Source organism: Hippichthys cyanospilos, chromosome 7 (genome assembly GCF_059441005.1).
Source record: "Hippichthys cyanospilos isolate Australia breed blue-spotted pipefish chromosome 7, RoL_Hcya_1.0, whole genome shotgun sequence".
In the NCBI taxonomy this organism is placed as follows: domain Eukaryota; kingdom Metazoa; phylum Chordata; class Actinopteri; order Syngnathiformes; family Syngnathidae; genus Hippichthys; species Hippichthys cyanospilos.
This window is the reverse complement of record NC_142375.1, coordinates 21,348,828-21,376,035: the sequence shown is the minus strand read 5'-3', so window position 1 is coordinate 21,376,035 and position 27,208 is coordinate 21,348,828. Positions and strand designations below refer to the sequence as shown.

At 40.1% G+C, this 27,208-nt stretch overlaps 2 protein-coding genes across 6 annotated transcripts in view; both read left to right on the top strand.

The window, feature by feature from the left end:
- The first annotated feature begins 145 nt into the window (after positions 1–145).
- On the top strand, positions 146–12,479 carry uso1 (USO1 vesicle transport factor). Of its 3 annotated transcripts, XM_088420356.1 has the most exons (26): positions 171–389; positions 1,329–1,415; positions 1,522–1,586; positions 1,667–1,743; positions 1,999–2,010; positions 2,450–2,550; positions 3,458–3,560; positions 3,642–3,697; positions 3,788–3,908; positions 4,702–4,880; positions 5,502–5,642; positions 5,722–5,810; positions 6,254–6,408; positions 6,683–6,888; positions 7,155–7,175; positions 8,247–8,357; positions 8,942–9,060; positions 9,157–9,338; positions 9,648–9,769; positions 9,839–9,977; positions 10,192–10,361; positions 10,742–10,807; positions 10,888–10,986; positions 11,200–11,304; positions 11,602–11,817; positions 12,024–12,479. In XM_088420356.1, exons 1-26 carry the CDS (start codon positions 324–326, stop codon positions 12,087–12,089), a joined length of 2,874 nt encoding a protein of 957 aa, XP_088276482.1. In that variant the 5' UTR covers positions 171–323; the 3' UTR covers positions 12,090–12,479. The 3 variants fall into 3 exon arrangements, with proteins under 3 accessions (XP_088276484.1, XP_088276482.1, XP_088276483.1); XM_088420358.1 differs by lacking the exon at positions 1,999–2,010 and having other exon boundaries at positions 146–389; XM_088420357.1 differs by lacking the exon at positions 7,155–7,175.
- Positions 12,480–14,350: 1,871 nt separating this feature from the next.
- coro2aa (coronin 2Aa) overlaps positions 14,351–27,208 on the top strand; it is a 30,826-nt gene continuing 17,968 nt past the window's right edge. Inside the window, exon 1 of one of the 3 annotated variants that reach the window (XM_088419756.1) lies at positions 14,351–14,518. In XM_088419756.1, coding sequence (XP_088275882.1) covers positions 14,504–14,518 — 15 coding nt within the window. In that variant the 5' untranslated portion in view covers positions 14,351–14,503. Of the gene's footprint in view, positions 14,519–24,858; positions 24,924–25,057; positions 25,264–27,208 lie in introns of those variants that run through there. The other 2 variants (XM_088419755.1, XM_088419757.1) reach the window with 2 other exon arrangements.

Here is a 27,208-nt window from a genome sequence, read left to right as displayed (position 1 = left end):
GTTGTTAAATTATATTTCAATATTTGTTTATGTTTAACTAAATTTGACCCAAAATGCCCTCAATACGGTATTCGTTTTTGTTGTCCTGGCCCTTTAAATTTTCCACAGATGGGCCACGTATCGCCACGTCCTCGCGCGTGCGCAGTCTCCTTCTTCAACGAGGAGTTCCGGTCGCTCTGCCAACCTCTCAAAAATCATTAAAAACAACAACAACACACGATTGTTTACGCTTTCTTTCAAATTATTTTTCCTCGCCCGAATCACCTAGAGGAGATTCCGGAGTGTCGTCGTTGGAGGGGTCGCAAAGTGGACGTTTTGCAAAGATGAACTTCATCAGGGGAGTGATGGGCGGGCAGGCAGCCGGGCCGCAGCCGACTGGAGCGGAGACGGTATGAAGCTAACTGATAACTGAAGCTAGCTTAGATATGTTTTAGCCTCTTTCTATTATTTTAAACGTGTATTTAAAAATGTCTTTTGACTCTACATAAAGCTGAAACTTTACGCTAACACATTTACGCGGTGTCGTCCTTTAAATGGAGTAATTAGCCTATTATGTTCATATTGACTTATTCCAATGCTAATGTTGCTAACCTTTCATTTTCTGCGTTTGCTAGTTATCTCGTGTTTTATTTAATATACCGTTACTGCGGAGTCTTATCTGATGTTTAATCCAGTCATTGTGTTGCAAATTACATTGTTTCATGAATCGCACGTAATTCTGTTGTGAATGTAACAGATCATTTGTAACAGACCTTATTTGTTTCATTAATCTTTGAAAAAAATACGTGCCGCGTGGGCTCGGGGAGAACATGCAAACCCCACATAGAAAGGCCAGAGCCAGGTGAACTTGGGTCCCATGAACTGTGAGGCGGATGTGCTATTCACTGCGTCACTGAGTCGCTTTAAGCATAACAATAAATGTTCATTTATTAATTATTAATAAAAAAAGGGGTAGTTTATCTTTTTAGCCATTTTCAAAAGTAAAAGTTAATATTCATTTTGTTTAATAGACCAAAATATTTTGCATGGGCCATTGATGTTTAGAAAAAAACAACTGTCGACTGAAAATGACATCCCAGACTCAAGGCTCCGGAAATGACCAATCGCAGCTCTTTCGGTCATGTGACAATTACAAGCTGAGCTGTGATTGGTCGTTACTTGAACCTTCCAATACATAGACAGCAAGTGACAAAATATGTTCGATGTACATGAGCAGTTTTTAATCATTGAATTAATTCCGGATAAAAACTTAACTTTGTACTTCCACTTTAAAATGACTCTAGATTTTTAGCATGCGATATAATAAATAACACTTTCTTTTGTGACAGATCCAGAAATTGTGCGACAGAGTTGCTTCGTCAACTCTCCTGGAAGACCGGAGGGATGCGGCCCGTGCTCTTAAATCCCTCTCAAAGGTAAAATTCCAAAGTGATGACTGCAATAAGTATGTCCGAACAAATTTCAAATGTCCGATTTCTGCGGGTCCTACTCGTCTTTAAATAATTATCATTTGTTTTGTAGAAATATCGTATGGAAGTTGGCACACAAGCCATGGATCACTTGATAAACATCCTGCAAACCGACAGGTGCGTATCAGTACAGTTGACGTTGATCCAAGTTGTTGGGAATAATAGCAGTTTACATTTTTCACAATAAAATCCAACAGATCCGACTCCGAAATCCTCGGCTATGCTTTGGACACGCTGTACAACATTATCTGCAATGAGGAGGAGGAGGAGCAAGGTAGAAAACATTGCCACTGATTGGAAATATTGCATGCCATTTAAAAAAAAAAAGGTCGCTTGTCAACTTTGACATTTTTTCTCAAATCAAATCAAATTTTATTTGCATAGACCCGAATCACCGAAGTCTCAAAGGACTTCGTGTGGCCAATCACTTAGTGTGCATTGCTCTCTTCCTGTACGCCAACTATGTCTGTATTTTAAATGTAAAGATTGTCATCTCTCTCTTCTTCTCTTCCATGTCTTAACCTCACAGACGAATCAGAAGGTAAAACTTTTTATCTGTGCATGATTGCCCTTCTTTTCAATGATCCTACACCAGCAACCACACACCTCACCTGGGCACATGATTCACGGTCCATTGTTGGAAAACGTCACATCATCAGTATAGCAATTAAAAGCACTTATGGTTGGCTTTTCTTGTCTCTTGAAACTACATGTCTTCAAGGAAGCCGCTTGAACCGGTCCGAAATTCCACTTCACTGGGATCTGTGTACAAGGATCTTTTATTTTGCCACCAATTTCGAGGGACCCTTGTATGAATGAGGCGAGAGTTATTCTATTGACCCAGTTCAGGGGTTTCCATCGTATTTGGATGTAACCGACAGCTAGCTGGGGCTGAATGTGGGAAAATTTCCCTGTCTTAGTAGCCCCTCATATATGTTTGTGCTTCTTCACCTGTTATTTCATCCTATTTTTCTGTATAGATGAGACTGCCCAGAAACAGTCAGATGACCTGGGCGCCAAGTTCACAGAGGCCTTCATCCAAGACCCAGAGCACATCACCTTGCTCCTCACCATGTTGGAGGTACAACTGTCTAGAGACATAAGGGGGAACGCCTTTGACTTTAGGAGTTATGTCACCTTTTTTCCTCATAATTGCTGCTGGGGTGGGACTTAATTTAGCCTACTTCCAAAAATACAAGGTGTTAAATGTTTATTTTAGGAGGTGTTTACTGATGACGGTTCGGCCATCAAGTGGAAGTCAAGCCCTTTGTCTAAACACGGCTTTCCGAATGATTTTGTGTTTGTAAAGTATAAATTTAGCAGCAATTCACACCCGTTATTACCAAACTCTGGGGGTGGCCATTTTGACACTTCCTATCCACTGAAAAAGACATCACATTTACTCAGGGGATAACCAATCATGACTCACCTGTTTTGTGAGTTTGGTCATGTGATATTCGCATGATGAGTCGTGATCAAACAAACTTTGGAGAGGTCGTTGACGAAAATAGAGGATAGATGAATACCTAAAGGTGAACTTTGTGGTACTCCTTTGTCAATGATACGCTCAGCTTGCGAACGTCACATGACCAAACTCAGAAAGAGGTCTCTGTAGCATAATTAACAAGTTTGCTTCACATTCCAATTAATTTGCTCCTAATTTGAAAAGAAAGAAATACTGTTTCTGTCATAGCATTATAAAACGTTCAATTAGATTTGTTGATACATGCAGAAACTCTTATCATAGCACGACATGGTGCTTGATGGTCCTATCTCGTTTTCTCGACAGGTGATTTAATATCGTTTGTTATTTCAAAAAATATGGACGAATTGAAATAAATGCCTCAGCCCATATAATTGACCCCTCCTCAACTACAGTTGAAAAATAAGTGTCTCTCACCAGCACTTCCAAGCTTGTGATGAACATCAGCTTTACAGGTGCCACATCTGCTCCGCCCTCCCTTTGTTTCCGCATGTTTTCATGGCAGGAGTTTGACTTCCACGTGCGTTGGCCCGCTGTGAAGTTGTTGACGGCCCTCCTGAGGAACCAGCGTGTCCAGGTGCAAAGCATCATCCTGGTCAGCCCCATGGGTGCGTTTGAGATCCATTCTGTTTAGCATGTTTTCAAATGTTGCTTGCCAGCACGTATAAAGCATTTGCTTGCATGCGCAGGTGTCTCCAGATTGATGGACCTTTTGGCCGATTCTAGAGAAGTGATACGCAATGATGTGAGCACCTCCACATTTTTTTATTCGGTACGAGTTTCTTTTTGTCTCTTCAGTTGGAAACTTAATGGAGCCATTTCCCACCCCCTGCAGGGCTTACTGTTGCTCCAGCAGCTGACCAAGGGCAACGCTGCCATCCAGAAGATTGTGGCCTTTGAGAACGCCTTTGAGCGCCTCTTGGATATCATCACAGAAGAGGGCAGCAGTGATGGAGGTATAAAAAGCTCCAATGCAGGAATTCTTTCTGTAGAAATGGACACTATGTCTGAATCGTTAATTAAAAGTGACAGTTTTAGACTTTCTCACTGCTACAAAAACTTGAATGCAGCCTCACTTCATTCCGCTTCTTGACCCCTGGAGTGCATGGCAAACGGTTGCCACGTTTTCTCCTCGGTCAAGTCTTTTGTCCCGACAGTCTCAGGGCTAGTGTCTCACTGATTCAAGAATACTGTTGTTTACGCAACACCCGCAGTCCCTAACATACTTTGCACTGCGAACCGGTTTGACAAGACAACATCATTTTACTGAGCGGTATGGGAGCCAATAAAACAAATGAGTAAAATACCATGCACCATTGTGTTGAATGTAATTGTTGTAATTAGTGGGAGCTCTCCACATGTTTTTCTATTGCATCCACATTATAGGATACGGAGGCTGTGGTGGATTAGATTAATAAAGCAGTTTAAGCAGTCTCTTATAATAATAAAATAGCAATTAATTTTCTTTATGAAATTATTAAAGACTTTCTAAACCTAGTTAGCCTTTTGCAGATGTTAATATTTTGTCCATAATTGTTTAGTATTTTTTTTTTCCCCTATATCTTTAATACCCTGAAAAACACATTTTGCTACTTGCTGTTGCCTGAAGATGATATCGCCGTCATATGTGGCTCAGGTGACCAGCTACCAATTAACCAATTACAGCCAATTTCTCATGTGAAGTTATTCTGGTGATCCAATTCATTGGTAATACAATTTTGCTTTTCCTCCTGTAAACTTTGTGTCCAGGTATTGTGGTAGAGGACTGTCTGCTCCTACTGCACAACCTCCTCAAGAACAACAGCTCCAACCAGAACTTCTTCAAAGAAGGCTCCTTCATCCAGCGTATGCGGCCGTGGTTCGAGGTCAGTGACGACAACTCGAGCTGGTCAGCACAGAAAGTCACCAACCTTCACCTCATGCTGCAGGTACTGTACAGTATTCTTGGACTTTTAAGTTTCGTTTTTTTCTTTTGATTGTCTCACTGACCCACCTTGGAGGTTTACAGGGTTGAAATGGAACCAGTTTTTCCTTTTGTGTGTGGGCATGGGCTGATAACCAGTTTGACAGAATGGTTTTATTTATTTTTATTATTTATTTATTTTTTGCTTACAGTATCAAGTCAATCGTCAGTTTTTTCCCCTTACTCTCTTGGCATACACTAAGAGGGGGCGTTATGGATTTTTTTTTTTTTTTTTTAAGAATATCTCACCAGTGATTTGCAACCCTGTGACTCGCTAAGAATTAAAGCAAGAGTTGAATGTTAACTTTTATCCATGTAATCGTTCATTTAATTCATTTAAAACTTTTATTGTTTTAAAATAAGTGAATACAAAACAGCTTTTTTTTTTAATTTTCCCAGATATTAAAAAATAATAATAATAAAAGAACATTCTAGCGCTGGAATTTTAATAACATGATATGGCAATATTTTTGCTCAGGGTTTTCATACTGCCACAATCAAATATCAGCCCATGCCTACTGCCAGTCTTAGCTCGGTTTTATAGTGTCACATCCAAAATACTCTGCTCTATGTTGGTTGAACCTAGCTGGTGCGAGTCATGGTGTCACCCGTGAACTCGCCAGGAGCTACAGCCACCTGTCAGAAGTCCATGTTTCAGTGTGGCCTGCTGCAGCAGCTGTGCACCATCCTCATGGCCACTGGCGTTCCGGCAGATATCCTCACTGAGGTAAATCACAATCAGTAGCGCACATTCGGAGGAGTACGGTGGTTTCATATACAGACTTCCTGTCGACAATTCCTTACAGACCATCAACACTGTATCGGAAGTCATCAGGGGATCACAGATCAACCAGGACTACTTCGCGTCTGTCAACGCACCATCGAACCCACCCAGGTAAGATAGCAATTCAACGTTAGAGTTACGTCTGAAGAAAAAAAAAAGTCGACCGTGTTGAGTACATCGACTGTAAAACTAGGTCGACTAAAAATATCCAACTCAAGCTCCGCCAGAATCATGTTTGCACCGCTGTTTTCCACGTGAACCTTTCTTGCAGATACTGTATAAGCAGTGTTGCAATGGCGCATTCCAATTGGATCATCAATTTTTAAAAAGATTCGATAGGGACAGCTTTATTTAGAGTAATCCCAAACCTTATTTGTTGAATAACTCACTTATTTATGGTTTTCTAAAAAAAAAAAAAATGCACTTTTAGAGTCTTAAGCTCCTTGACGCAAAGATGCTACAAAATGGTGGCACTAAGATGCCACAAGGTGGCAGCAGGCGGGTCACTACATCAACAACAATGTCCTCATTTGGCCTCTCATCTTTGCCCATAGGCCTGCAATCGTAGTTCTGCTCATGTCCATGGTCAACGAGAGGCAACCCTTTGTGCTGCGCTGCGCTGTGCTCTACTGCTTCCAATGTTTCTTGTACAAGAACCAGAAAGGGCAAGGAGAGATTGTGGCCACACTGCTGCCCTCCACTATCGACGGTCAGTCAACAGATTTTATAATTTATAATTATATGAATTATAATTCATTATAAGACAATTTAGCAACAAGTTGTGACATGTTACAACAAATTTGCTCTTAATTTGAAAAGAAAATACGCTATTCCTGTCACAGCCAGATTTGCTGATGCAGCTTTAATTAGAACTACAATAGTTGATCTCATGTGTAGAGAGAAAACATTCAATTTTGGTGTAACTGAGTAAAAATATGTAGTACTTGTTGAACTTACCTCATCATTACTTGTGCAACTCGCAGCCAATTCCATCTCAGCCGGCCAGCTGCTGTGCGGCGGCCTCTTCTCGGCCGACTCCCTGTCCAACTGGTGCGCGTCGGTGGCCCTGGCACACGCCCTGCAGGACAACCTCACCCAGAAGGAGCAGCTGCTGCGGGTCCAGCTAGCCACCAGCCTGGGAAAGCCTCCCGTCTCCTTGCTGCAGCAGTGCACCAACATCCTCTCCCAGGTAGGCGGGCACGGGTAGGAGAGCAGTGGTTCTCAAACTGGGGTCCCCAGACCTCCTGGGGGTCTGCAAGCCATAGTAGTGGCCATAGGGTCAGCAATTTTCCAGTTATGGCCAAGAAGATTAATGTTATGATGGGTTTCCCTTTGTATGTAAAGCTGTGCACAGTTAACTTTCAAATACACAAATCACAAATTTGAACATCCCTATCCTCATGCTCAAAGGTTAATTGTCATTGATTAGAGCGGTGTCACGTTGTGGTTTTTCAGGGTGATAAACTCAGCCGGCGGGTGAGTAAAGTTCGTGCTGCTTGTGTTTGTGTGTAGTTTGAGCGTGTTTTTTCTTTGTTTCGGCTTGGCTTGCGTAGGAGAAAACTCTGCAGGGGGGTTGCTATCTGTGTGTGAAAGGGATCTTGGTGACTAGCAGCTCCTGGTTCCCCTTTCCATCCGGTGTTTTATAATCAAGATGCACTGGTGCAAAATTATCGCTTTTGGGCTTTAGAGTTTTTTTTTTTTTTTTTTTTTTTTTACAATTTTTATTTACTCAACTGCAATGGACCAGTCGTCTTGCCTCATTGACGGTACTATAAAGTTGATTTAGGAGCAGGCCTAGATTAGAACAAATTCATTTTTATGTTGGTGTTTATTGATGAGTATTTCGATGGCCAATTACTTTTTAATATTTAATAATAATAATAGTAACTTATTAGCATTTGTAAGTTTGTAAACTCACATGCATTTTATCTTCTAATGCTGAATAATTCAACTTAATTTTTATAATATTGATTTTGACTTAGCTCCACTTTGAGATCCCCCAAATTGGTATAAATAATATTATTACTCATCATCTAATAACTTTATACCAAATCATAACCTTGAATTTTTTACACCCTTCCAATAACTTGTCTTAGCATTAAAATTGTCATCATTTATTTGTAAAATGTTTTCTCCCACCATTTTGCTAACATACAATCATGATGTTGTAAGGAATGCATGAATCGCTCAACCTAACGATGTCCGCTGATGCTGTTTTTTTCTACTAATGCTATAGTAACTTTTGCACATATCCTCAATGATTTTATATATATATATATATATATATATATATATATATATATATATATTTCTCTTTTTAGTCCACATTTTTGTAAAAAAAAACATGTATGGGTTTGTTTTTAGAAATCAAAGCAGTTTAAGCAACAATTAACATTTTCAGTCAGTGTAAAAAAACAATTGCAACACATGTCTGCATGAAGTAAAGGAGTAACTTATAATTTACTTTTGCGAAGATTAATATGAGTTTTAGAAATGTTCAAAATACTGTGTTGCACATGATTGCTTGATCTGTTTTTTGTTCCACAGGGCAGCAAGGTTCAGACCAGGGTGGGTCTCCTCATACTGCTGTGTACGTGGATCAACAACTGTCCCATCGCTGTCACACATTTTCTACACAATCAGGAGAACGTCCCCTTTGTATCCTTGGTGTGCATAGTTACTATTTCCAACCCATATTTGGTTTGATTTCTCTAGTTTAGATACAAAAAATATAGAAGTGGTGATTTCTTTTGTCCGTATTTAATTATGAAAAAAAAGACAGTTTACAATTGAATTTTATCCAACTATCCATCCATCATCTATAGCTGCTTAAGGGTCGTAGGCTTGTTGTTGCCAACCCCAGCTGGCTTCGAGCTGTAGTGGGGGACACCCTGAACTCGTTGCCAGCCAATTGCTGGGCACACATAGATTTGAGCTCGGGTCCCTTTCACTGTGAGGCGGACGTGCTATTTGCCGCGCCACCGAGCCGCTCTTGAATTTTATGCTTACAGCAAAATTTTAAATTGAAAGATTGGCCACAGAAATCGGTTTGATATGAACATATTATATTGGTTGTGTTTATGTGACCAGGATATTACCTTTGCGAACTAGCAAAGCAAAGTTGGCTTCTTAGTCGCCACAATTAGTCAATCAAGACCTATGCACATGCTTATATTGGTTCTGCTCGCTGCAGATTTTGTCATAAGTTTTCTTAAGTGCCCTTGACATTTGGTCCACTGTAGCTCACAGCGCAGATTTCTGAGAACCTGGGAGAAGATGAACGTCTGGTGCAGGGCCTGTGTGCACTACTGCTGGGCATCTGCATTTATTACAATGACAACTCACTGGAAAACTACACCAAGTGAGTTTGTCAGCTCCACCTCACTTTAAGAGCAATCGTATGCTTGCTGCTTAAGGTTTTCTTGTGTGTGTGTGTGTGTGTTCTAATCCTCTTTAGAGAGAAGTTGAAGCAGCTGATTGAGAAGCGCATCGGCAAGGAGAACTATGTGGAAAAGCTGGGCTTCGTCGCCAAACATGAGCTCTACTCGCGGGCCGCCCAGAAGCCACAACCTGTTTTCCCCGATCCGGACCAGATGCTCTTTGACCATGAGTTTACCAAGCTGGTCAAAGAACTGGAAGGTCAGTGTTGACTATTCTCCCAGAAGAAAGCATACAAAGAGAAATAATCAGTTCTATTGCCATCAGAATAGTTTTAACTGTACAAGAAAAGCAGGTTTAGTAATAATTGATACTTAAAACATCTCCCCTTTTGATGACGCATACAAGTCATACAGTATTTAAAACATGAACACAACAAATTCTCAAGTATCGATTGTGTTATAGTCTGAAAAACAATGCAACAAATACAGAAAAACCTCCCAAGTTTTGTTTTGCAAAGCATCTTTTCTACAATACTTCAAAACCGACGTGCTCATCTGGTGTTAAAAGGTGTGATAACCAAGGCAGTCCACAAGTCCAGTGAAGATGAGAAGAAGGAAGAAGAGGTGAAGAAGTCGCTGGAGCAGCACGACAACATCGTCACGCAGTACAAAGAGCTGATAAGAGAGCAGGTAAATGCATTTTCTTAAGGAAAAAACCCACATAAAGTGCTTCAGTACTAATTTTGCCTTTCTGGTCAGGATGCCAAGATACAGGAGCTGAAGGAGCAGGTGTCCTCCCTGACCAACCAGACTGAACAGATGCAGGCCACCATGGCTCAGCAGCTGAGCCAAATCCAACAGCACAAGGACCAATACAACCTCCTCAAACTCAAGCTAGGTATGGTGACATACTGCACGCCATGACTAAATAATGCAAAAGTGACTAAATATTGGCCCGTATCTTTAGCGCCATTCTTGAATATGTCCTACTGACCCTCTGGATTATCATAAATCCTGTTCTATGTTTTTTTTTTTTAACTCATTCACTACCATTGACAGCTTTAGATGTGAAAGTTAAATTTTTACCGGACTGGACTCGTGTATGTTTATAGGCAAGGAAAATCCAAGTAACGCCAACAACACACTGGGAGATGGTACTCATGTCAACGGCTTGCAGACTGAGGAGATGACGCAGCTTCGAGAAGAGATGGAGAATCTGCGCAGTCAGTACGCTCTCCTCCAGACGCAGCTCGCTGAAAAAGACACCATCATTGACTCTCTGGTCAGTAGTAACTTCTGTCTTCTCGTTACAGGACATATGAAGTAAGAATTAAAAAAAAAAAAAGAATGTTGCCTTTAGGCTTAAATTTGAGATGTTTCACATATTAATGTTACATTTCCCAATGCTAGCTATTTTAAGAAGTTGATCTGCGTTAATCGGGTGCTCAAAAAATTCCCTGCATCAAAGTACAATTAAGAAACCACAGAAACCGGACAGGTTTGGATTAAGAATAGACCTCCTATCGGCTGGAATGATCATCAAGGCCAATATTCGCCATATCTGCATTTTTTTTTTTTTTTTTTTTTATCAATATCGTCGATAAAGTTTCTCAAGCCTTTAATAAACCAGCCTTGCACTTCATTCATCGTTTCTTTTCCCAGCGTTCCGAAGGACATCAGCCAGCCGAGGGCGCCAAAGGAACCTCGGAAAACACAGAACTCCTCAAGGTGACCTTTACATCATCGATGATGAGAATGATGCATGGTGATTGTGTGGTTTATCTCCTTGACTTGATTGTCACTTAAAGGAGTTGGAGCTTCTGAGAAGTCAGGTCCAGTTGCAGGTAGCCGAGATCAGCCAGCTAAAGACAAACAATGAGTTCCTACTTAGAGGATCTGAAACTGAGGTAAACTCCTACAAATTCAGGACTTTTTTTTTTTTTTTGCAACTTTTTGAAATTTACAATCATTTAATCTATTCCTTTTTATTGAAAAATGCTGCAAATCTTACACACTGTCCCTTTAAATATTTTTCAACTAACTTATTCGGGCAAAATGTGTCTTTGATGTCTAAAGGCATTGGCAGTGAATGTGTTAATAATCTAATTGAACCTCCTCAGTCTTCAAGTGCTACCCCAAGTGGCGGCGATTCAGTGGGTGCCATCAAGACGTCCGAACTGGAGAGCAGACTAGCGGCGCAGACGTCCGAAACGGAGAGATTGAAAGTGTGTGGAAAGTATCTCTTACTTTCACCTAAGACTGTATTTTTCGTTTGTTTTTTTTTTTTTTTTTTAAATAAGGCACACCAGATTATAAGGCACACTTTCAATGAATAGCCTATTCACTTCTGTAGTGGCTGAGATTGCAGTATCCATCCACTACAGAATTGTAGAACTGTTTTTTATTTTGTTTAAACCAAGACCCCGAAATGGTTAATCGGTTATCAAAAGTAATTCACGGTTAATTCTTCCACTTCTACTGTCTTGTATACACTCCTTTCTTATGTCATCATCACTTTTCAGGAAGAGGTCCAGAGACTGACAGAGGGCCGGGCGCAGCTGGAGCAACAGGCGGCCTCGTCCACCAGCTCGGCGGCCATCTTGCAGACTGAGATGTCCAAGCTTGAAGCGGACCTGCTGGAGTCGAAGAAGGAACAAGACGACCTGCTCATGCTGCTTGCCGACCAGGACCAGAAGATCCACAACCTCAGGCAGAGGCTCAAAGACCTCGGAGAGATGGTATACAGTACAGTACAACAGCACATATTATATTATATTATATATTTTTTATATATATATATATATATATATATATATATATATATATATATATGTATAATTTTTTTTTTTTTTTTTTTTTTTTTCATAAACATAGTAGGAAGGTCAGCTAAAATAGCTTCCCCTTCATTTTCTGCGCAACCACGGAGGATATTTTGTACCCACAGGTGGATGACGAGGACGAGCTGGAGACCAGGGACCAGACTGACGAGGACGACGAAGACGAGGATTAGAAGAAGCTAGAGAACCGGCGTGAGGAGCTTGGACTTTGATAATCAAAGCAGGTGTATCACTCTGGCGGTTGCCGTGTTTGTTCTTCACATCTCACACGACAATTTTCACTTTTTGGCATCCTGAGACAAAAATAAAGTCTTGCGCGTTCATCTCAGTTGACATACATGAAAACATCAACAAAAGTTAATTTGAACTCACCTTAAAAGTAGGATAAATATCACATTTATTTGCTCTATGATATGCTGCAGAAACTGACACGAGATGTAAAAACTGAAAAAAAAGTATTTTTGTCATTCAGCTACACTGTGTAAACATTTGAGGCAACTTGAAAACAAGACTTATGGAAGAGTTATGATGATTGTAAATTAAATTTTACTAAATCAAACCGACGTTTGTTTGCATTTGTTGTCATTCTAATCACTGTCACAAGAGTATGTATGCGTTGATAGGCGCCTCTAACTTTTTAGTTGCAGTGTCTATTGTTCAACACTAGAGTGGGACAAACACCCTCATTCAAAATGAAAGGTGTGTGTTATTGAGCTATGTTCTATAAATACACAACCATCTTACTGTCTACCAACACGGCTCCAATGGACTATTTGTATTTTTGATCTGGAGGCAGGCTTGAGCTAGTAGTGAAAATCAGGAATATGAAAGATCCTGGATGGGTTTCCAGTAGACAAGCATTCGCGCCTAAGGACAATTTTAGAATGCATGTTTCCACCTTAGAAGTCAACCCTCCTGAACTTGGGGCAAACTTGTAAATCACTAGTCCACTGTGCTTATCTATGCAGGTACAGTATATCTAATAAAATATTTAAAAAATTGTGTTATTCTGTTTTTAATTGCCTAAAAAACATTCACAGTGGTGCCTTGAGATACAAGCGACCCGACTTACAAGTCTTCAAGTGGTGAGATGTGGATTGCAAGCACAAACTAGTGCTGTTAAGAGAGTTACAGGTATGTTTAAGACAATCACTCAGACTCTTTTAGCATACAATGGACACGTGGGCCAACAAAGGATATCTTTTAAACTCAAATTGTAATATTTATGGGCATATGAAACACGTAATCTTTTGCTGGTTTTTAATCTGGATTTTTAATCTTGCAACTCTTACTATTTTTTCCTGTAGCTATTACTGCTATTTTTAATGGATCTTTTCTCATTTTTCTCTTTCTTGCTCATCAAGAGTTCTATCATACTTGTTCTCTGGAAACTCCTTGCAAAAGCAATGTAAATCTCAGTGGATCTTTCCTGGTTAAAGAAAAATTAAGAATACACAGTATATAATATCTACATATGTGACTAATATCACTGCCGTACTGAGAAGTGTGCAGAGGAGCTGAGTCTAGTTCTTTCTTTCATACTGCAATATGGTGAAAAAGGCGTGCACACTCCTATTGATGTATGATTTTATGGGAGATTTTTTATTTTTTTTTTGGGTCGTATTTTTCAATGGAAAAAGATTTGTGATGAAGGTTTTTGGTGTGGTCATTGAAGGCACCATGGTCCATTTTGTCACAGTTTATATTGTTATAATCACAATGGTTTTATCGGGTAACCTTTGTATATACACGTTTTATCTATTTATTGTTTTTACATGAATATTGATCCCCCCATTTTTTAGTCACTTCTCACAAGGGTCACAGGCATGCTGTTGCCAACCTAGCTGTCTTTGGGCAGAAGGCGGGCTCCACCCAAGTAAACATAGAAAATACCTACAATATGTTCCTTTTTTTTAATGTCGAAAGTGTGCAGTTTTACAACTTAATCGACAAAAAATGACATCACAAACGCTGGAACTAAGCTAACGTCTAACTACGGCTCACCTGTTTGGTCAGGTGATATTTGCAAGATGAGCCGTGATTGGCCATTACCTGAGCTATGAGCAGCAGTGATGCCATCAGAATATAACAAAATGGCCACCACCTGAGATGTAAAAACAAGTGGATTTTTTCGACTTGATTTATTTTCCATAAACAACATATTCACCAGAATATCGTATGTAAATGCACGTACGGATTGTAAACACATTTTCCCCTTCAAAATGCTGTTCATATATTTTTTTTATTTTGTTTACATTGTACAACATGAGTTATTTTTCTTTCCGATTGAACTGAAGATTATTTCGTAACAAAACATGTTTGAACCCCAAGCTAGTTATGTTGACAAAAATCGTATTAATAATTAATAATGATTCGTAGAGGCCTCGCCCAGTTCTTTATCCCTCCCTCCGCACTCTTCCTCCCAGTCCTTCCCCTCCCCTTGTAGTTTGAAGCTCCCGGACTCGTCCGCGTGTAGCACTGCCGAGCACCATGACGACACCGGCTCTCCGCTAACTCGGAATCCGCTTTCCACGGTGCAATTCCGCGGGAGGGGTAAACCGCTGTCCGCTACCACCAACACCATCGCATGACCGTCACAAAGGTGAGTGCTCCGCGGTGCGTGCCGGAAGACATCTTGGCCTGTGTTAGTTAGTAAGCACTTTCGCCCGCAACATCCGTGACACGTGCACCTGCTAACTTTAAATGGAGCTCGCTTTTTTATGGCTCTATAAATATGAAGACCGCAGTATGAATGCTTCAGTAAAGCAAAGCAGCGATTGTCTGGTTGTCAAAAACACTTATGTTATATTTTGTGCAAGGGCGTGTTTAGCCGTGGGGCCTTTCGCATCATTGTACAATACTACAACTCCCAAAAGTTTCATTTTTCACGGCAATATTTCACTGATGTAGCTCTTAAAATTATTATCCGTGCCTGGGATCTGAGGTTGAGGGTACATACTGTCCGTTCCCACATGTATGGATGAGAAACGGGCGTGTTTAGGAAGGAATTGATGAGGTGGGATCCACCTGAAAGGGGGGCATCCACATATAATAATCTAACTGCACCTTTTTTGCCATCTTGTTAAGAATATTGCATTTTCTGCCTGCTATTATAAATATTATTGACATGGCGCCATAGAACAACACCAATCGAACTTTAAAGCGTGTGTTTTTATATTAATTTAATTTTTTTCTGACTGCCTCACAAAGAAAGATAAAAATGTTTGATAAAAGAAGCTTTGTTGGAATATCTGTTGACATTATTAAACTTAACATACACAAACGAACAAGTCTAACTGCGTGACCAGAAAAGAAATCCAGGAATTGTAAAAAATAAACAAAAACAGGGATAACTACTAAAGTGTTGTCGTGATTGTGAGTGCTGAGATACGATTTATCTTTATGTGATGTTTGTATGTGTGAGTCACTCTATCTTAACAGTTTTAACATTTTAATGTTGAGTAAATTATGAAAATAGGTCAAGTGGTCAACCCTTTAGATTGTTTTCCTTTCTCAGGAGTCCAAAAGTTAAAATTATCTCCAACTTGCAGGAAAAAAAAGTGATGAATCAACAACTATGTTGTTGTCGTCAACATGCTAATGCTACATATGCGGGCACAGGCCGATATAATGTGACCACTTGGTTAAATTAGGTTTTGTTTTGTTTTTTGTCCTTCATTGGATTGTTGTACATCGAGAAACAATACACCTAAAACTGAGTTGTTGTTTTTTTAATACGAAATTTTGAACTCATATCTCCGCGAATAACTATGAGAATAACACAAAACAACTTTTGCAGAGTAATATTGCATTTTATTCTGTGTTTCACACTTCAAAACAGTGAATTTCATAGACAATGTTGTGACAAAGACCGGAGACCACTTGACTGTCTTGGACTACGTTCCTAGATGGTTCACTATGGCCGTGAGTTTTTCTCACTGTAAAATTTGCCTTTTCACCAAATGGTCCCCTCCATTTGGCCAGTACCCATAGTTACTTGCACAGGAGCTAGCCATTGCATTGAACGTACAAACTTGGTCTCAAAATGACCCGAGATTCTTTGCCTCTGTCATTTCACAAGTAATTTACTTTGTACATTCTTTAAATGCACATAGCACACAATAAAATCTAAATTTATGCCGTAATGTGACATAGTGGAACCAGAAAAAGCAACGTCATATTGAAACACAAGTATTTACATTTGAACTTTGCTCACTGAACTTGTCCTGATGGCATGTTCATGACATCCATTCTTTTCTCCCTGCGGGGGTGGTGTTGTTTTCACCAAGACCACCGGTGAGGAGATGCTCAGGGGTCCCCATTGTCCGTCCTCGCGCTCTCATCTCAAGCCCATGTAAACTAACTTAAAGACAATAGAGTAAGCGGTGTGAGCGTGTAATGACCCGACGCTAACACTGTAGTCAGAAATGGGAGGAGCCGGGTTGCGTACGTACACGTGTGCTGTGTTTTGGCCCATTTGAACGCTTTCGCTAACCAAAACAGCAGCCCTATTTCACTGTCTTCCACATTGCCTTTTTGTTAAAAGTGTGTTTTACCAAATGGACCCTTCCTATTGGCCTGTACCCGTTCCCACTTAATCACAAATGGCCAAATTTTATTGTACTTTGATTTTTTTTAACTTAAACCAGTTATGTCCGAACCCGGTCTTTGTGAGCCACCTTACGATGTTTCAGCCATCCAATGCAGCTGATTCAAATAATCAGTGTGTAGGAAGGACAGAAACCTCAAAAGAAGCAGGATTGGGGGCCCTCCAGGATTTTTTGCATGCATTTTTAGGAGCTTTGGAGGCATTACGGTAAATGCAGCACCTCCGAAGAAGTGCCACCCTCCATGTAAAATAATTTCATGATAACTAGACCTGCGATTATATTTAAAACTTACTGTTGGTCAGTAAGAATATATTTATTTGCAAGTTTTTGAATATATCATTTAATTTATTAATTTTGAATGAATAAAGTCTAAATCTTATAGAATGTCACTTTAAATGAGCGAATGAAAAAAACAATGTGTGAAGAGCAGTCTAGGTCATGTGGTTATATTGCATTGTGAATTAATTTATGAATTATGGTTTTATAAGCACCGATTTCATGTTTTTTCAGAACATTCGTCATGTCTATGTCAAAGAAACAAGCCCCAACTCTTTCACTGCCGAAGTCTGTAATTCACCAGTTTTGCTGGATCTCTAACACAAAAAAAAAAAAAAAACGCTAACCTTTTAGTAAACTCAGGGCATCGGTTTGAACATGTTAGTCAAACACTGTTCGATTCCATCTGAGTCAGGACATTTTTTACAGACCGGTGCAGACATGTCCCATTGCAATAAATGAGTCAAAGATGTTAGGCCACCGTGTCTTGAAAGAAAATTGTGTTAGTGTGTGGGGCAGGCATAGGATTCAGGGGCCATGAAATGCAAGACAGGAAATAGGAAATATTGAATCAATCATTTCAGGCTGAGAAATGAGCAGCCAAATGATAGCGCGCGCTTTCATGTGTGCTTGTAAATAAGTTGATACATGAGACGTGTTATGCGGCAGTTTTTTAACACATACCTGACATTCTCACACTTTGTCCGAGCCATGACTCACGTCTTTAGCTATGTAACGAAAATCATCACTACAGACACCCCCAGCTTTAAAAAAAAAAATAAAAGTTCAAAGTTTCATCTTGAAATTGTGTAAATTACATTTTTTTACCCTCTGCAACGTCAAAATTCAACATGGGACAACCACCATCCCTTGGTTAAAATACTGCAAGAGTGATCTGGAAGAAAATGACCTAAAAATGCTCAAAATATCGCACAAAGTTCCCATCAGCAGTTAGGCAAACACAATAGAAGTCCTCTACAACGAAATCATGTTTGCAGCCGGAGATTTTTCACAACAGGGGACTTTTCACCGTAGCAAATCTATGTGTTGGATGTGAACACAAAAAACGTCTTGCGCAATCTACAATCTGACTGAAGTTATAGACAAAACCATCCAACATTGGGAAAAAAAAAGAAATTGCCAAATCTACCAGAAACATTAATTTTCATACTTACATCAATTACTTGCATAATGTCTTTCACTTTGCTTCATCCGTCTTTCATCTTTCTTACTTTTATCCTGTCTCCAAGTGTTAAGCTTGGTTTAAGCTTGACACGTCTGCGACCTTCGTGCGGCTCCACGCGTCAAAATGACGTTATTTCGGCAACCACGCCTCTTTGCGCGGAGTCTAAATGGGCTAGATTTTCCACAACTCGTACCTTCCGGAATTTCTTTATGAGTGGAAAACATGGCGTACGAACTATTGCTTGTGGAAGTTCGCCGGCACAAACACCTTTATGATTTGGCTGAAAAGGACTACCGTGACCTAAATACCATAAACAACTCCTGGCGAGCACTACGTTGGGGGGAGAGGTATCTTTAGATCGTTTGAATCTACTAGGATTCTCTACCTCTTTTATAGAGTAATGTCGTTTGTATGCTGAAGACTCCTTTTACTGCCACCTAGGGTTCGGGAGTATATTGTGTGACTGCGGAGGAAAACTGCACCGAGTATAAAGTGCTGCAAATTGGGTGCCGGTGCTTATAAACCAAGCTAGACTTTTGCTGCAGACTTGTTTTCTCGTAGTGAATTTCAGTGCAAGGCAAATGCAGAAAAAAACATTTCGGATAATGCAACAGGGAGATTGTTCGTTGTTTGGGGAAATAAGAAAGAGGCAAAGGCTTCAATGCATGGATTTTTTTTTTTTCATACTGGGGGCCATTTTTGCACATTCAGGTTTCGTTGTAGAGTTTTACTGTATTGAAGGGTTCAGGGTGTTTAATACCATACTAGTTAGTTTACCATCACACCAAACATAAAAACAAACAAACATAAAAGAGTGAATCACGCGCTAGAAGAGTGACTATCTTCCCACAACAAAATATGTCCGTTTTCTAGTTTGACCAAGGTACGATCCTTTTTGAGCAGGGGCCAGCTTCATCTCGTCTTTATCAACGTCGCTACCCGTGAGGTCGTTCATGACATGACAGCTGGGCTAGTGCGTTTGCGGATTATCTGCTGCCACTCCCACATGGCCTACACAGCCAGAGGATTACCTAAAAAAAAAAAAAAAGTAGTAGAAATGCCATGTGAATGTGGATTATTTCCATGTGGCACATTGGGGTTTGGGTTGGGGTTTTTCAGAAGCGGAAAAGAACACCATAATCGGATCAGATCCTCGGATGTCGAGCATCAAAACGGTGGACAGAGTTCGTTGTGTGTCCTTTGGATGCCAAATAAACAATAAAGCACGTTTGAATGCAAACCAGTCAGATACTGAACAATCATCAATATTTTCCTTAGACAGCAAACTGTTCATCTTCTTTACCTAACTTTATGAAAAACCTAAGTGAATAAATATTTTATAATTAGGTCTATATATGATGAGCATTTTACGCTGTCGTCCGACTTAGTATTATTTATTCAAACTTTTCCTGCTGTTTAGCAGCAGATGGGTCATCGGCGTGTGATGTATTATTCATGAAGAGAAAAACAATGATTGACGGTTGTTTTTTGTTTGTCCACCACATAGTTCTTAGAGGTAGTGTATGACCGTCTGACTAATTTTCTTTTAAGAGTATCAAGCTTTTACATAAAGATGTAAACTTTTCCTGGAATTCAGTGTATTATTTCTACATCAAATATTAGCCTTTTGTTCACTTTCTATTGGATGCGAAAATGTTGCATTGTAAAATGTATTAAACTAATAATTCCTAACGTATGCGCAAAGAATAATTGCTACGCTAACATGAGTACCGCTGCGCCTCATGTGGCTGCTAGCTAGCGATTTGATTCAGTATACTGGAAAAGATGTTAGCCACCGTGGATAATAAAACCTAAACAAAACCTTTTGGTTTTACTTTTTCAGTTCACTTTTGAAGATACATTTTTCATGCTTTTTTTTACATCTATGAAGAGTCGCGGGTACCACAACAATTTTTGATTGTTGCCGTAGAGATAATTCATTATCCTGGAACTCAGACTTTTTTTTTCATGAAATCTTAGGGTTTTTTTTAAGTTCACTTTGTATTTTAAAATGTTTGATTGTCAAATTAGGTAACACAATAATTCCTAACGTATGTCTAAAGATTTACCGCTGCGCTTGTACCGCAATGCCTCATTTCAAGATTCAAGAGTTTTATTACCATATGCATAGTAATCCCACACAATGAAATTCTTATTCTGTTCACTTCCCCGAGCAGACTACGTTCCATAATCCAGCTAATAACAGGAAAAGCAATAAAACAAAAAAGAAATAGAGCAATAAGCGCAGTAATAATGAACCACTAATAAATTTCATAGACTTTCATTCTGAGAATATTATAGAGTAGATTAAGTGGAAGAAACTGCATACATATGAGGGAGAAAATATGATGTATTTAGCAGCTGTCTTGCACTGCGCAGGGTTGTAAGGTGCATGTGTGCATGCGGTAAGAGGCAGATTTGTGCGTGAGGGATTTGTTGAGAATCCGGACGGCCTGTGGGTAGAAGCTGCTTTGCCAGCCTGGCAGTCCTGGCCCTCAGGGTCCTGTAGCGTTTGCCTGATGGCAGCAGTTCAAACAGGTGATGTTGTGGGTGTGCATTGATCCTGATGAGGTTGTGTGTCTTCCGCAGAACCCTGGTGTGGTAAATGTCCTGCAGTGAGGGGAAAGCTGCTCCACAGATGCGCTGTTGCCGCTACCTTGCAATTTGCCTCAATATAGTCCAAAAAAAAAAAAGCTATCCACAGTACATAATAAACAGTGAACAAAACATTTTATTTTTTCGTTAGTTCATTTTTCTTTTTTTGTATTTCAAATCTCATTAGTAATGGCAAACAATTTTGCGTCAAGAACAAAATAGATTGAGCAATAATGAATCGATACTGAAAAAAGGAAGGCAGAAAAAATGATTGACGCAACAGAAGTATCCAAATTCACCAAGTAATGGCAGGGCTAGAATCGTCAAGGAATGCAGCGAAGCAACTTAGAAAGTAGTAGCAAAGAAAGGAAAAACTAGACCTGAGATGTAAGAAAGGTAGAAAGTGTTAAAGCAAAGTAAGACTGCAAGAATGAAAAAAACAACCGAGGGAAAGAAGATGATGTGTGGAGCTAGCATCTAAATTCAGCCAAAGAAGGAGAAACACCAGGAAAGAAAAGATGCATTGGAAAAAAATGTATGTATGTAATGTATGTATGTAATGTAAATGTACTTCATTAAGTATATATGGTGTATATTGACTTTTTCCCCATCCTATATCATGCACAACAGAGTAGATCTATCTCCAAGTGCCATTAGCACAGCTGCTAGCCGCCGCTTCCTGTGTGTGGAGTATCGCAAGGCATTAATGCATTTAGCTGATGGAGGAGATCTGATTAGCGGACTGGGTGTTGTTTACCAACGAGGCTCAATGCAGTGTAAAGACCAGCCAAGATAATCTCCCTGACCCCCCATCCTTGAGCCGGGGAAAGTGAAACTCACCTTGACGACGGTCGCTATGGATAGCCTATAGCGGGCTGTGTGAATTTGAGGACGCTTGTTTTGGGGCAGCGCTGTGGGGAGGTGGTTAGGACGTCTGCCTCATAGATTCAACGTTTGGGGTTTGAATCTGTTCGGGCTTCGCTGTGAACTTTCGGAGACTGCAATTTGTCTGTAGGTGTGCACGTGAGCATGAATAGTAAGAAGTTCTGCCTCAATGAGGGAAAAAGTGGAAAACCCCTTGGTGCCAGGGTACGAAAAAAAAAAAAATCTCAGTTCTGATCATCTCCGTTTAGCAATATGTTACCTTCATCAGTTTTCTACTGCTTATCTGGGGTTGGTTTGTCGGGGCGGCAGCTTCGTCCAGGAAACTCAGACATCCCTCTCCCCAGCCACTTCATCCAGCTCCTTCGAGAGATCCGCAGATATTCCTAGGTCATCCGAGATACATACTCTCCCCAACGTGTCCCTGGGACCTCCGCCTGGTGGGAGATGCCTGGAACACCTCACAAGGTAGACATCTAGGAGGCATTCCAACCAGATGCCCGAGCCACCTCAATTGGCTAAAATATTTTCTCAATTCACTTATCTGTCCCCTCAATTCACAAATGTATTCTCTAAATTAACTAATCTGTACCCTCAGTTTACAAATATGATCCTTCCGTTTACTAAGCATTATCCTTGGTTTACTAATCTGTGTATTAGTCGGTAACCTTGTTTACTAATCCGTACCCTCAATTTACTAATCTGTTCCCTTAGTTTTCTCGTCTTTACCCGGAGTTTCTTAGCATGTACCCTCAATTTATTACTCTTCCCTCAGTTTACTAATTTGTACTCTCATTTTATAAATCTGTTCCCTCAATTTACTTATCCGTTCCCTTAGTTTACTCATCTGTACACTCAGTTTTGTCATCTTTGCCCGAAGTTTCCTGCCCTTAGTTTACTCATATGTACCTTCAGTTTACTAATTCATACTAATTCATTTCATAAATCTTTTCCCTCAATTTGATCTAATCTGTTTCTTTAGTTTACTAATCTGTACCATCGGTTTACTAATCTTTACCTAGTTTATATACACCGTCAATTTACTAATCTCTTCCCTCTATTTACTAATTTGAACCTGCATTTTACAAATCTTTTCCCCCAATTTACTTATCTGTTATCTTTTTTACTAATTTTAACTGAGCCTTCTGTTTACTAATAATCAACATGAGTGTATTTATATTTACTTTCTGTTTATTAGTCTCTATACTCAGTTTACCATTCTGCACACTAAATTTACTAATCTGTACCCTCAATTGACCAATCTGATCCCGCCGTTTACTAATCAATACCCGCAGTTTTCTAATCTGTAGCCCCAGATAATTAATCTTAGTTTCCTAATAGTTTCCCTCAGTTGACTGTATTCTCTGTTTACTAATGTGTTGCATCAGTTTAAACGCTCCCTCAATTTACTAACCTGTAATCTGTTCCTTTAGTTTACTAATCTGATCCTTCAATTAACAAATCTGTACTATCAGTTTACTTAATCTGCGCTACTCTCGGGGTCCTTATGTCGAAGGATGCGGAGTGAGCAATTGGACCAGACTGCCCCTTCCACATACCAATCGCATAACTTCCAGTTCATATCCCCCTTCGTTTCTTTAGAAATAGGAATCATCTCGAAAAAACGAAATCGAGAAACAACTTGTTGTTCCATTCTTCTACAATGTAGTCATCAAATAAATGCCTGACTTCATTCATGGACAACTGTAGCATAGCCACTGGTTTCCTGTGATGTGGATCCAGTGAGCTGTTGACTGTTAGCTGGCTGCTAACAATGTTAGCCATGCGGTGAGATCACGCCGCGTATGTGTGAAGGTATTCGTGGGTGCCAGTGGAATGGGAGGCGCTGCACAGGCACGCCAAGCGTACGTAAGCGGCGTGAGGGCGGGGGAGCGGTGAGATCACGCTGACATGCTGTACTTTAGCCGTCAAAATGATGAAATGGAGCCTTTTATTTCAAGTCGGCAATTCCCTGGCCATAAGTGGACTACTGTGTTCGCGCAGTTGCGTCACGTCTGGGGAAATTGTTCAACTTTAGTTGTTGCGGGCACAATGTTCTATCACCTGATACAAAATGGCAAAACATTACAGTTCTGTCGTTTTTCATCAGCGGGAATTTGCTAACACAGGGAAAATGATCCATAAAAATGAACTAAAACAAACAAAATAGCAAATTCTGCCTGCACTGTGTCCATAATTGTTTTGTCTTAAAAGACATTAACATCAAGCTGCATTTCCTTTCATTATGCTAAGTGCTTGTGTGTGTCTGTGTGTTTGTGAGTGCGTACTAATAGACTGTAAGGACAGAGCAAGAGTTAGCAAGTCCATAGATGCTCTGTAATCAAACCTAGACTAATAGCTGGATACAACACAAGAGCCAGTTAAGCTAATAGCCAGCTAGCCTCTGTGAAAAACACAAGTGCAGATTAGCTAGCCAAGTTACGTGAGAACACAAGCGCTAGTCTTTTGATGCTGACCTTCTGTCAGCCAGGCATCGTCGCTTGTGATTAGCCGTCTGACTGTATTTTGACTGGCAAACACCTGCTTCCTTTGCCTATGGCCGAAAATTCGTATCACTATAAATTGAATCCTTTCACAGTATAACTTGGCCTATATATTGTCATACAAACTTAAGTGTAAATATTCTAATAAATATTTCTGAATGGGTTGTGTAGTCCTTTGGAAAAGCAAAATTGAGGGGAAAAAAACATTAAAAATTGTTGTCATTTTGACACCATTGTCTGTACACAATCTAGCTCAGATAGCCAAACTAGCTAGCAAAATAGCATAGCAGTGACTAATCAACTATTTTAGCTGTTCAACTAGCATTATTGCAATTGGTTAAGAGAGTTCATTTATCAGAGCATTTACCAAATGTACCATATATACTGCATACCCCTTGTCTTTGCGGGGGTTTAATTATTTATTTATTTTATACAAGATTCTGCTGATCAAGAGTAATAGTTGGATATTGTTTTCTGCAAAACATTCAGCGATACGGCGTGTCTATTTTCCAAGAATTGAGATTTCTACTTGAGCTACACGGTTGAGTTTCGTGCAACGGATATTGATCAGTCCTCTGTGCTCCTCCCTCATTTGACCGTGTGAAGGCCACTTGTCATTTTTTTTTTTTTTTTACTGCTGTCCTAGTATGGCCCAATCATCTGGCGTTCTGTGCTCTCTGGCCTCATGACCTCTTGCGTAACCCCTGGCATTGACTGGCAGCCGTGTGGACAGTCCAGTGTCCTTTTGGGACTCTGCAAAAACGCCATTAGTTACATAGATCAACTAATAGCACGATCATTCGATCCCAAAGACGTTTTTTTATGTGTTTAAATTTTCAGACATTCAATCCCAAGTAATTGTGTTTTTTTTTTTTTTTTTTTTTCCCTCTTCATGTGTTTGGAGAAAGAGAATCTGAGAATTGCTAGCGCTGAATGAGTTCAAACTCAATTCCGGTAATATTCCAACTTTAATTATGATTGCAACACTCACTGTCCGCCTCTCTCTCTGTCTCTCGCTCGCGCCTTCTCTCTCTCATCCTTCCGCCCCTCCCTCACTCCCTCTCGAGGGGAGTGCGCACACTCGTCCTCCCTGTGCTTGTTCACACACGCGTTCGCCTTCACGCCGAGTGTGTGTAAATGCGGCGCCCGTGCTGGATGCAGCGGAGATAAAGTCAATGTTTCTTTTTCCCCGTGCCCATCCGCTTTGCCCCGGAGACATAACAGATCTTTCCTCAAGGATCCCTTCCCGCTGAGCCCCCCTTTGCCCCCCACGGTCCCCCCTCCTCGGATCAGGGTGAGTCTCATTCTCCTTGCTGAGCGAGTGCTTTCATGTCCTGGTGTGACAGGTCACTTTGTGGAATTTGGCGTTGGCTTATTGATCTTTTTTTCCTCTACCGGCTGCACTTTTTTGCCCCTGGAGTAAAACTCCCGACCGGCTTGGACAAGACAAAATGTAATTGCGTGGCGCCAACTTGGGTTGCGTGGTCCTCAAAACGGACCTTCGCGGGCACACTGCGCCTGAAGTTGATGCTGGAACGCCGTCCGCAATGATGGCGATGACATCATGCCTGGTCTTCAGCCACTACGGCTTGAATTGGAACATTTTATGGAAATTGGACTCGTGGTCTCGTGGTCAGCATGTCTGCCGCACAGGTCTGAGATTCTGGGTTGGAATCGGTTGCATTCTCCAGATCCCAGAATAAAATGTGATTCGATGCCATGAATTTGGCTTGGATTGACTTTTAATTTGAGGCAGCATTCTCGGCTAGTGCTTAGGATGTTGGCTTCTTAATTGCTTAATCGTGTAGGGCCGCACAATTAATCGAGTTTTAATCGCGATATTGGCTGCCACGATTATTTAAGCTGATCCACGGCGATATTAACATTTAAAAAGGCAAGCACTTTTTTTTATTATTATTATTACAAGTCAAATCTAGCACTACCACCAGGGGGCAATGTTTCCCACATGTTTGCATGACCAAAGCCTCTTCATTTTTTAACTCAAATAAATTGTTTACTAGTGTGAAATGGCATTGAGTTTCTCACCTGATTCCCAATATATACAGCGCTAGCTGTCAATTGAGACCTAAAACTGGAATCAATGTGGTTTCAAATAACCGAAAATTACATTTTGACTGCTAATTGATTACAATTTACATAAAAGTAAATAATGTGCTTGGTTTTAAGGAGGCTTATTTTTTCATGTTTGTCCAAAGATGATGAATAATTGTGATTTCAATGTTGACCAAAATAATCGTGATTATTTTGGCCATAATCGTGCATTAGCATAGTGTAATGGGTTAACTAAACAAAAAGTAAATAATTACTCTGTACGTTGTGATTTAATGCTGCAATTTTATTTCATTGTGCGGTTCCTTCTGGTATTCCCACATTGGCCACAGGGGGCAGTACGATCATTTAAATACAAAAGAATAGACTTCTTCTACTACTACTATTTCCCCACATGCTCCATCTTAAGTGTTGAAAATGGTTATCTCTCTTTTGCATTTTTTGTATTGTATGTATTTATTCAACTCACTAAAAACATCCTGAGTGCCATTCTACATAAAATCAAAAAATCCCAATTTAAGTCAATATTTGACACAATTACCCTTTTCCACATTTCTTGACTGATTTAAAAACATTCCAACTTGACGTCCCACATCCTCTATTTCTACAGTTAAGTCAGTTCCACAACGTTTTTATCATTTTGGCATATTTTTAATTTTAACTCGCGTACAAAAAAATCTGCAGTTGAGTAATCTGTTCTAGACTGTCGCCATCACGAAAACAGGACGCTTGCCAATCACGCTGGCCGCACCCCGCCCTCCATACTTGTTAATCATTACATCTCTCAATGTGTTCTCTTCGCCGTCTGCTTGTAAAAGGAGAACTTATCTGATCATGGATAAAGTTGGACGCCACCAGTTATTCATTTATGACCAAACGCCATCTGACAGAAGTTGCACGTGGAAACTTTGAAGAAAATGCAAATTGCTAAATTTAGTTTTTAGGCTTTTTAGGTCTTGGTTTTAAAGTTGACTTTTTTGCTGTCTTTGCGTGATCGTGAAGAATCGAAGCGCAAAACAGACTTTTGCAATATTAATATTAAAGCGTCAACACTTGGCAGTCTTCGATATCGCGTCTTGGTTTTTCCTCTTTGCTATTTACTACACATGCCGCTTACATTTTTTTTTCCGTAATTCTCGTAATCTTGTGGCCTGAAATTTTGACGAGTG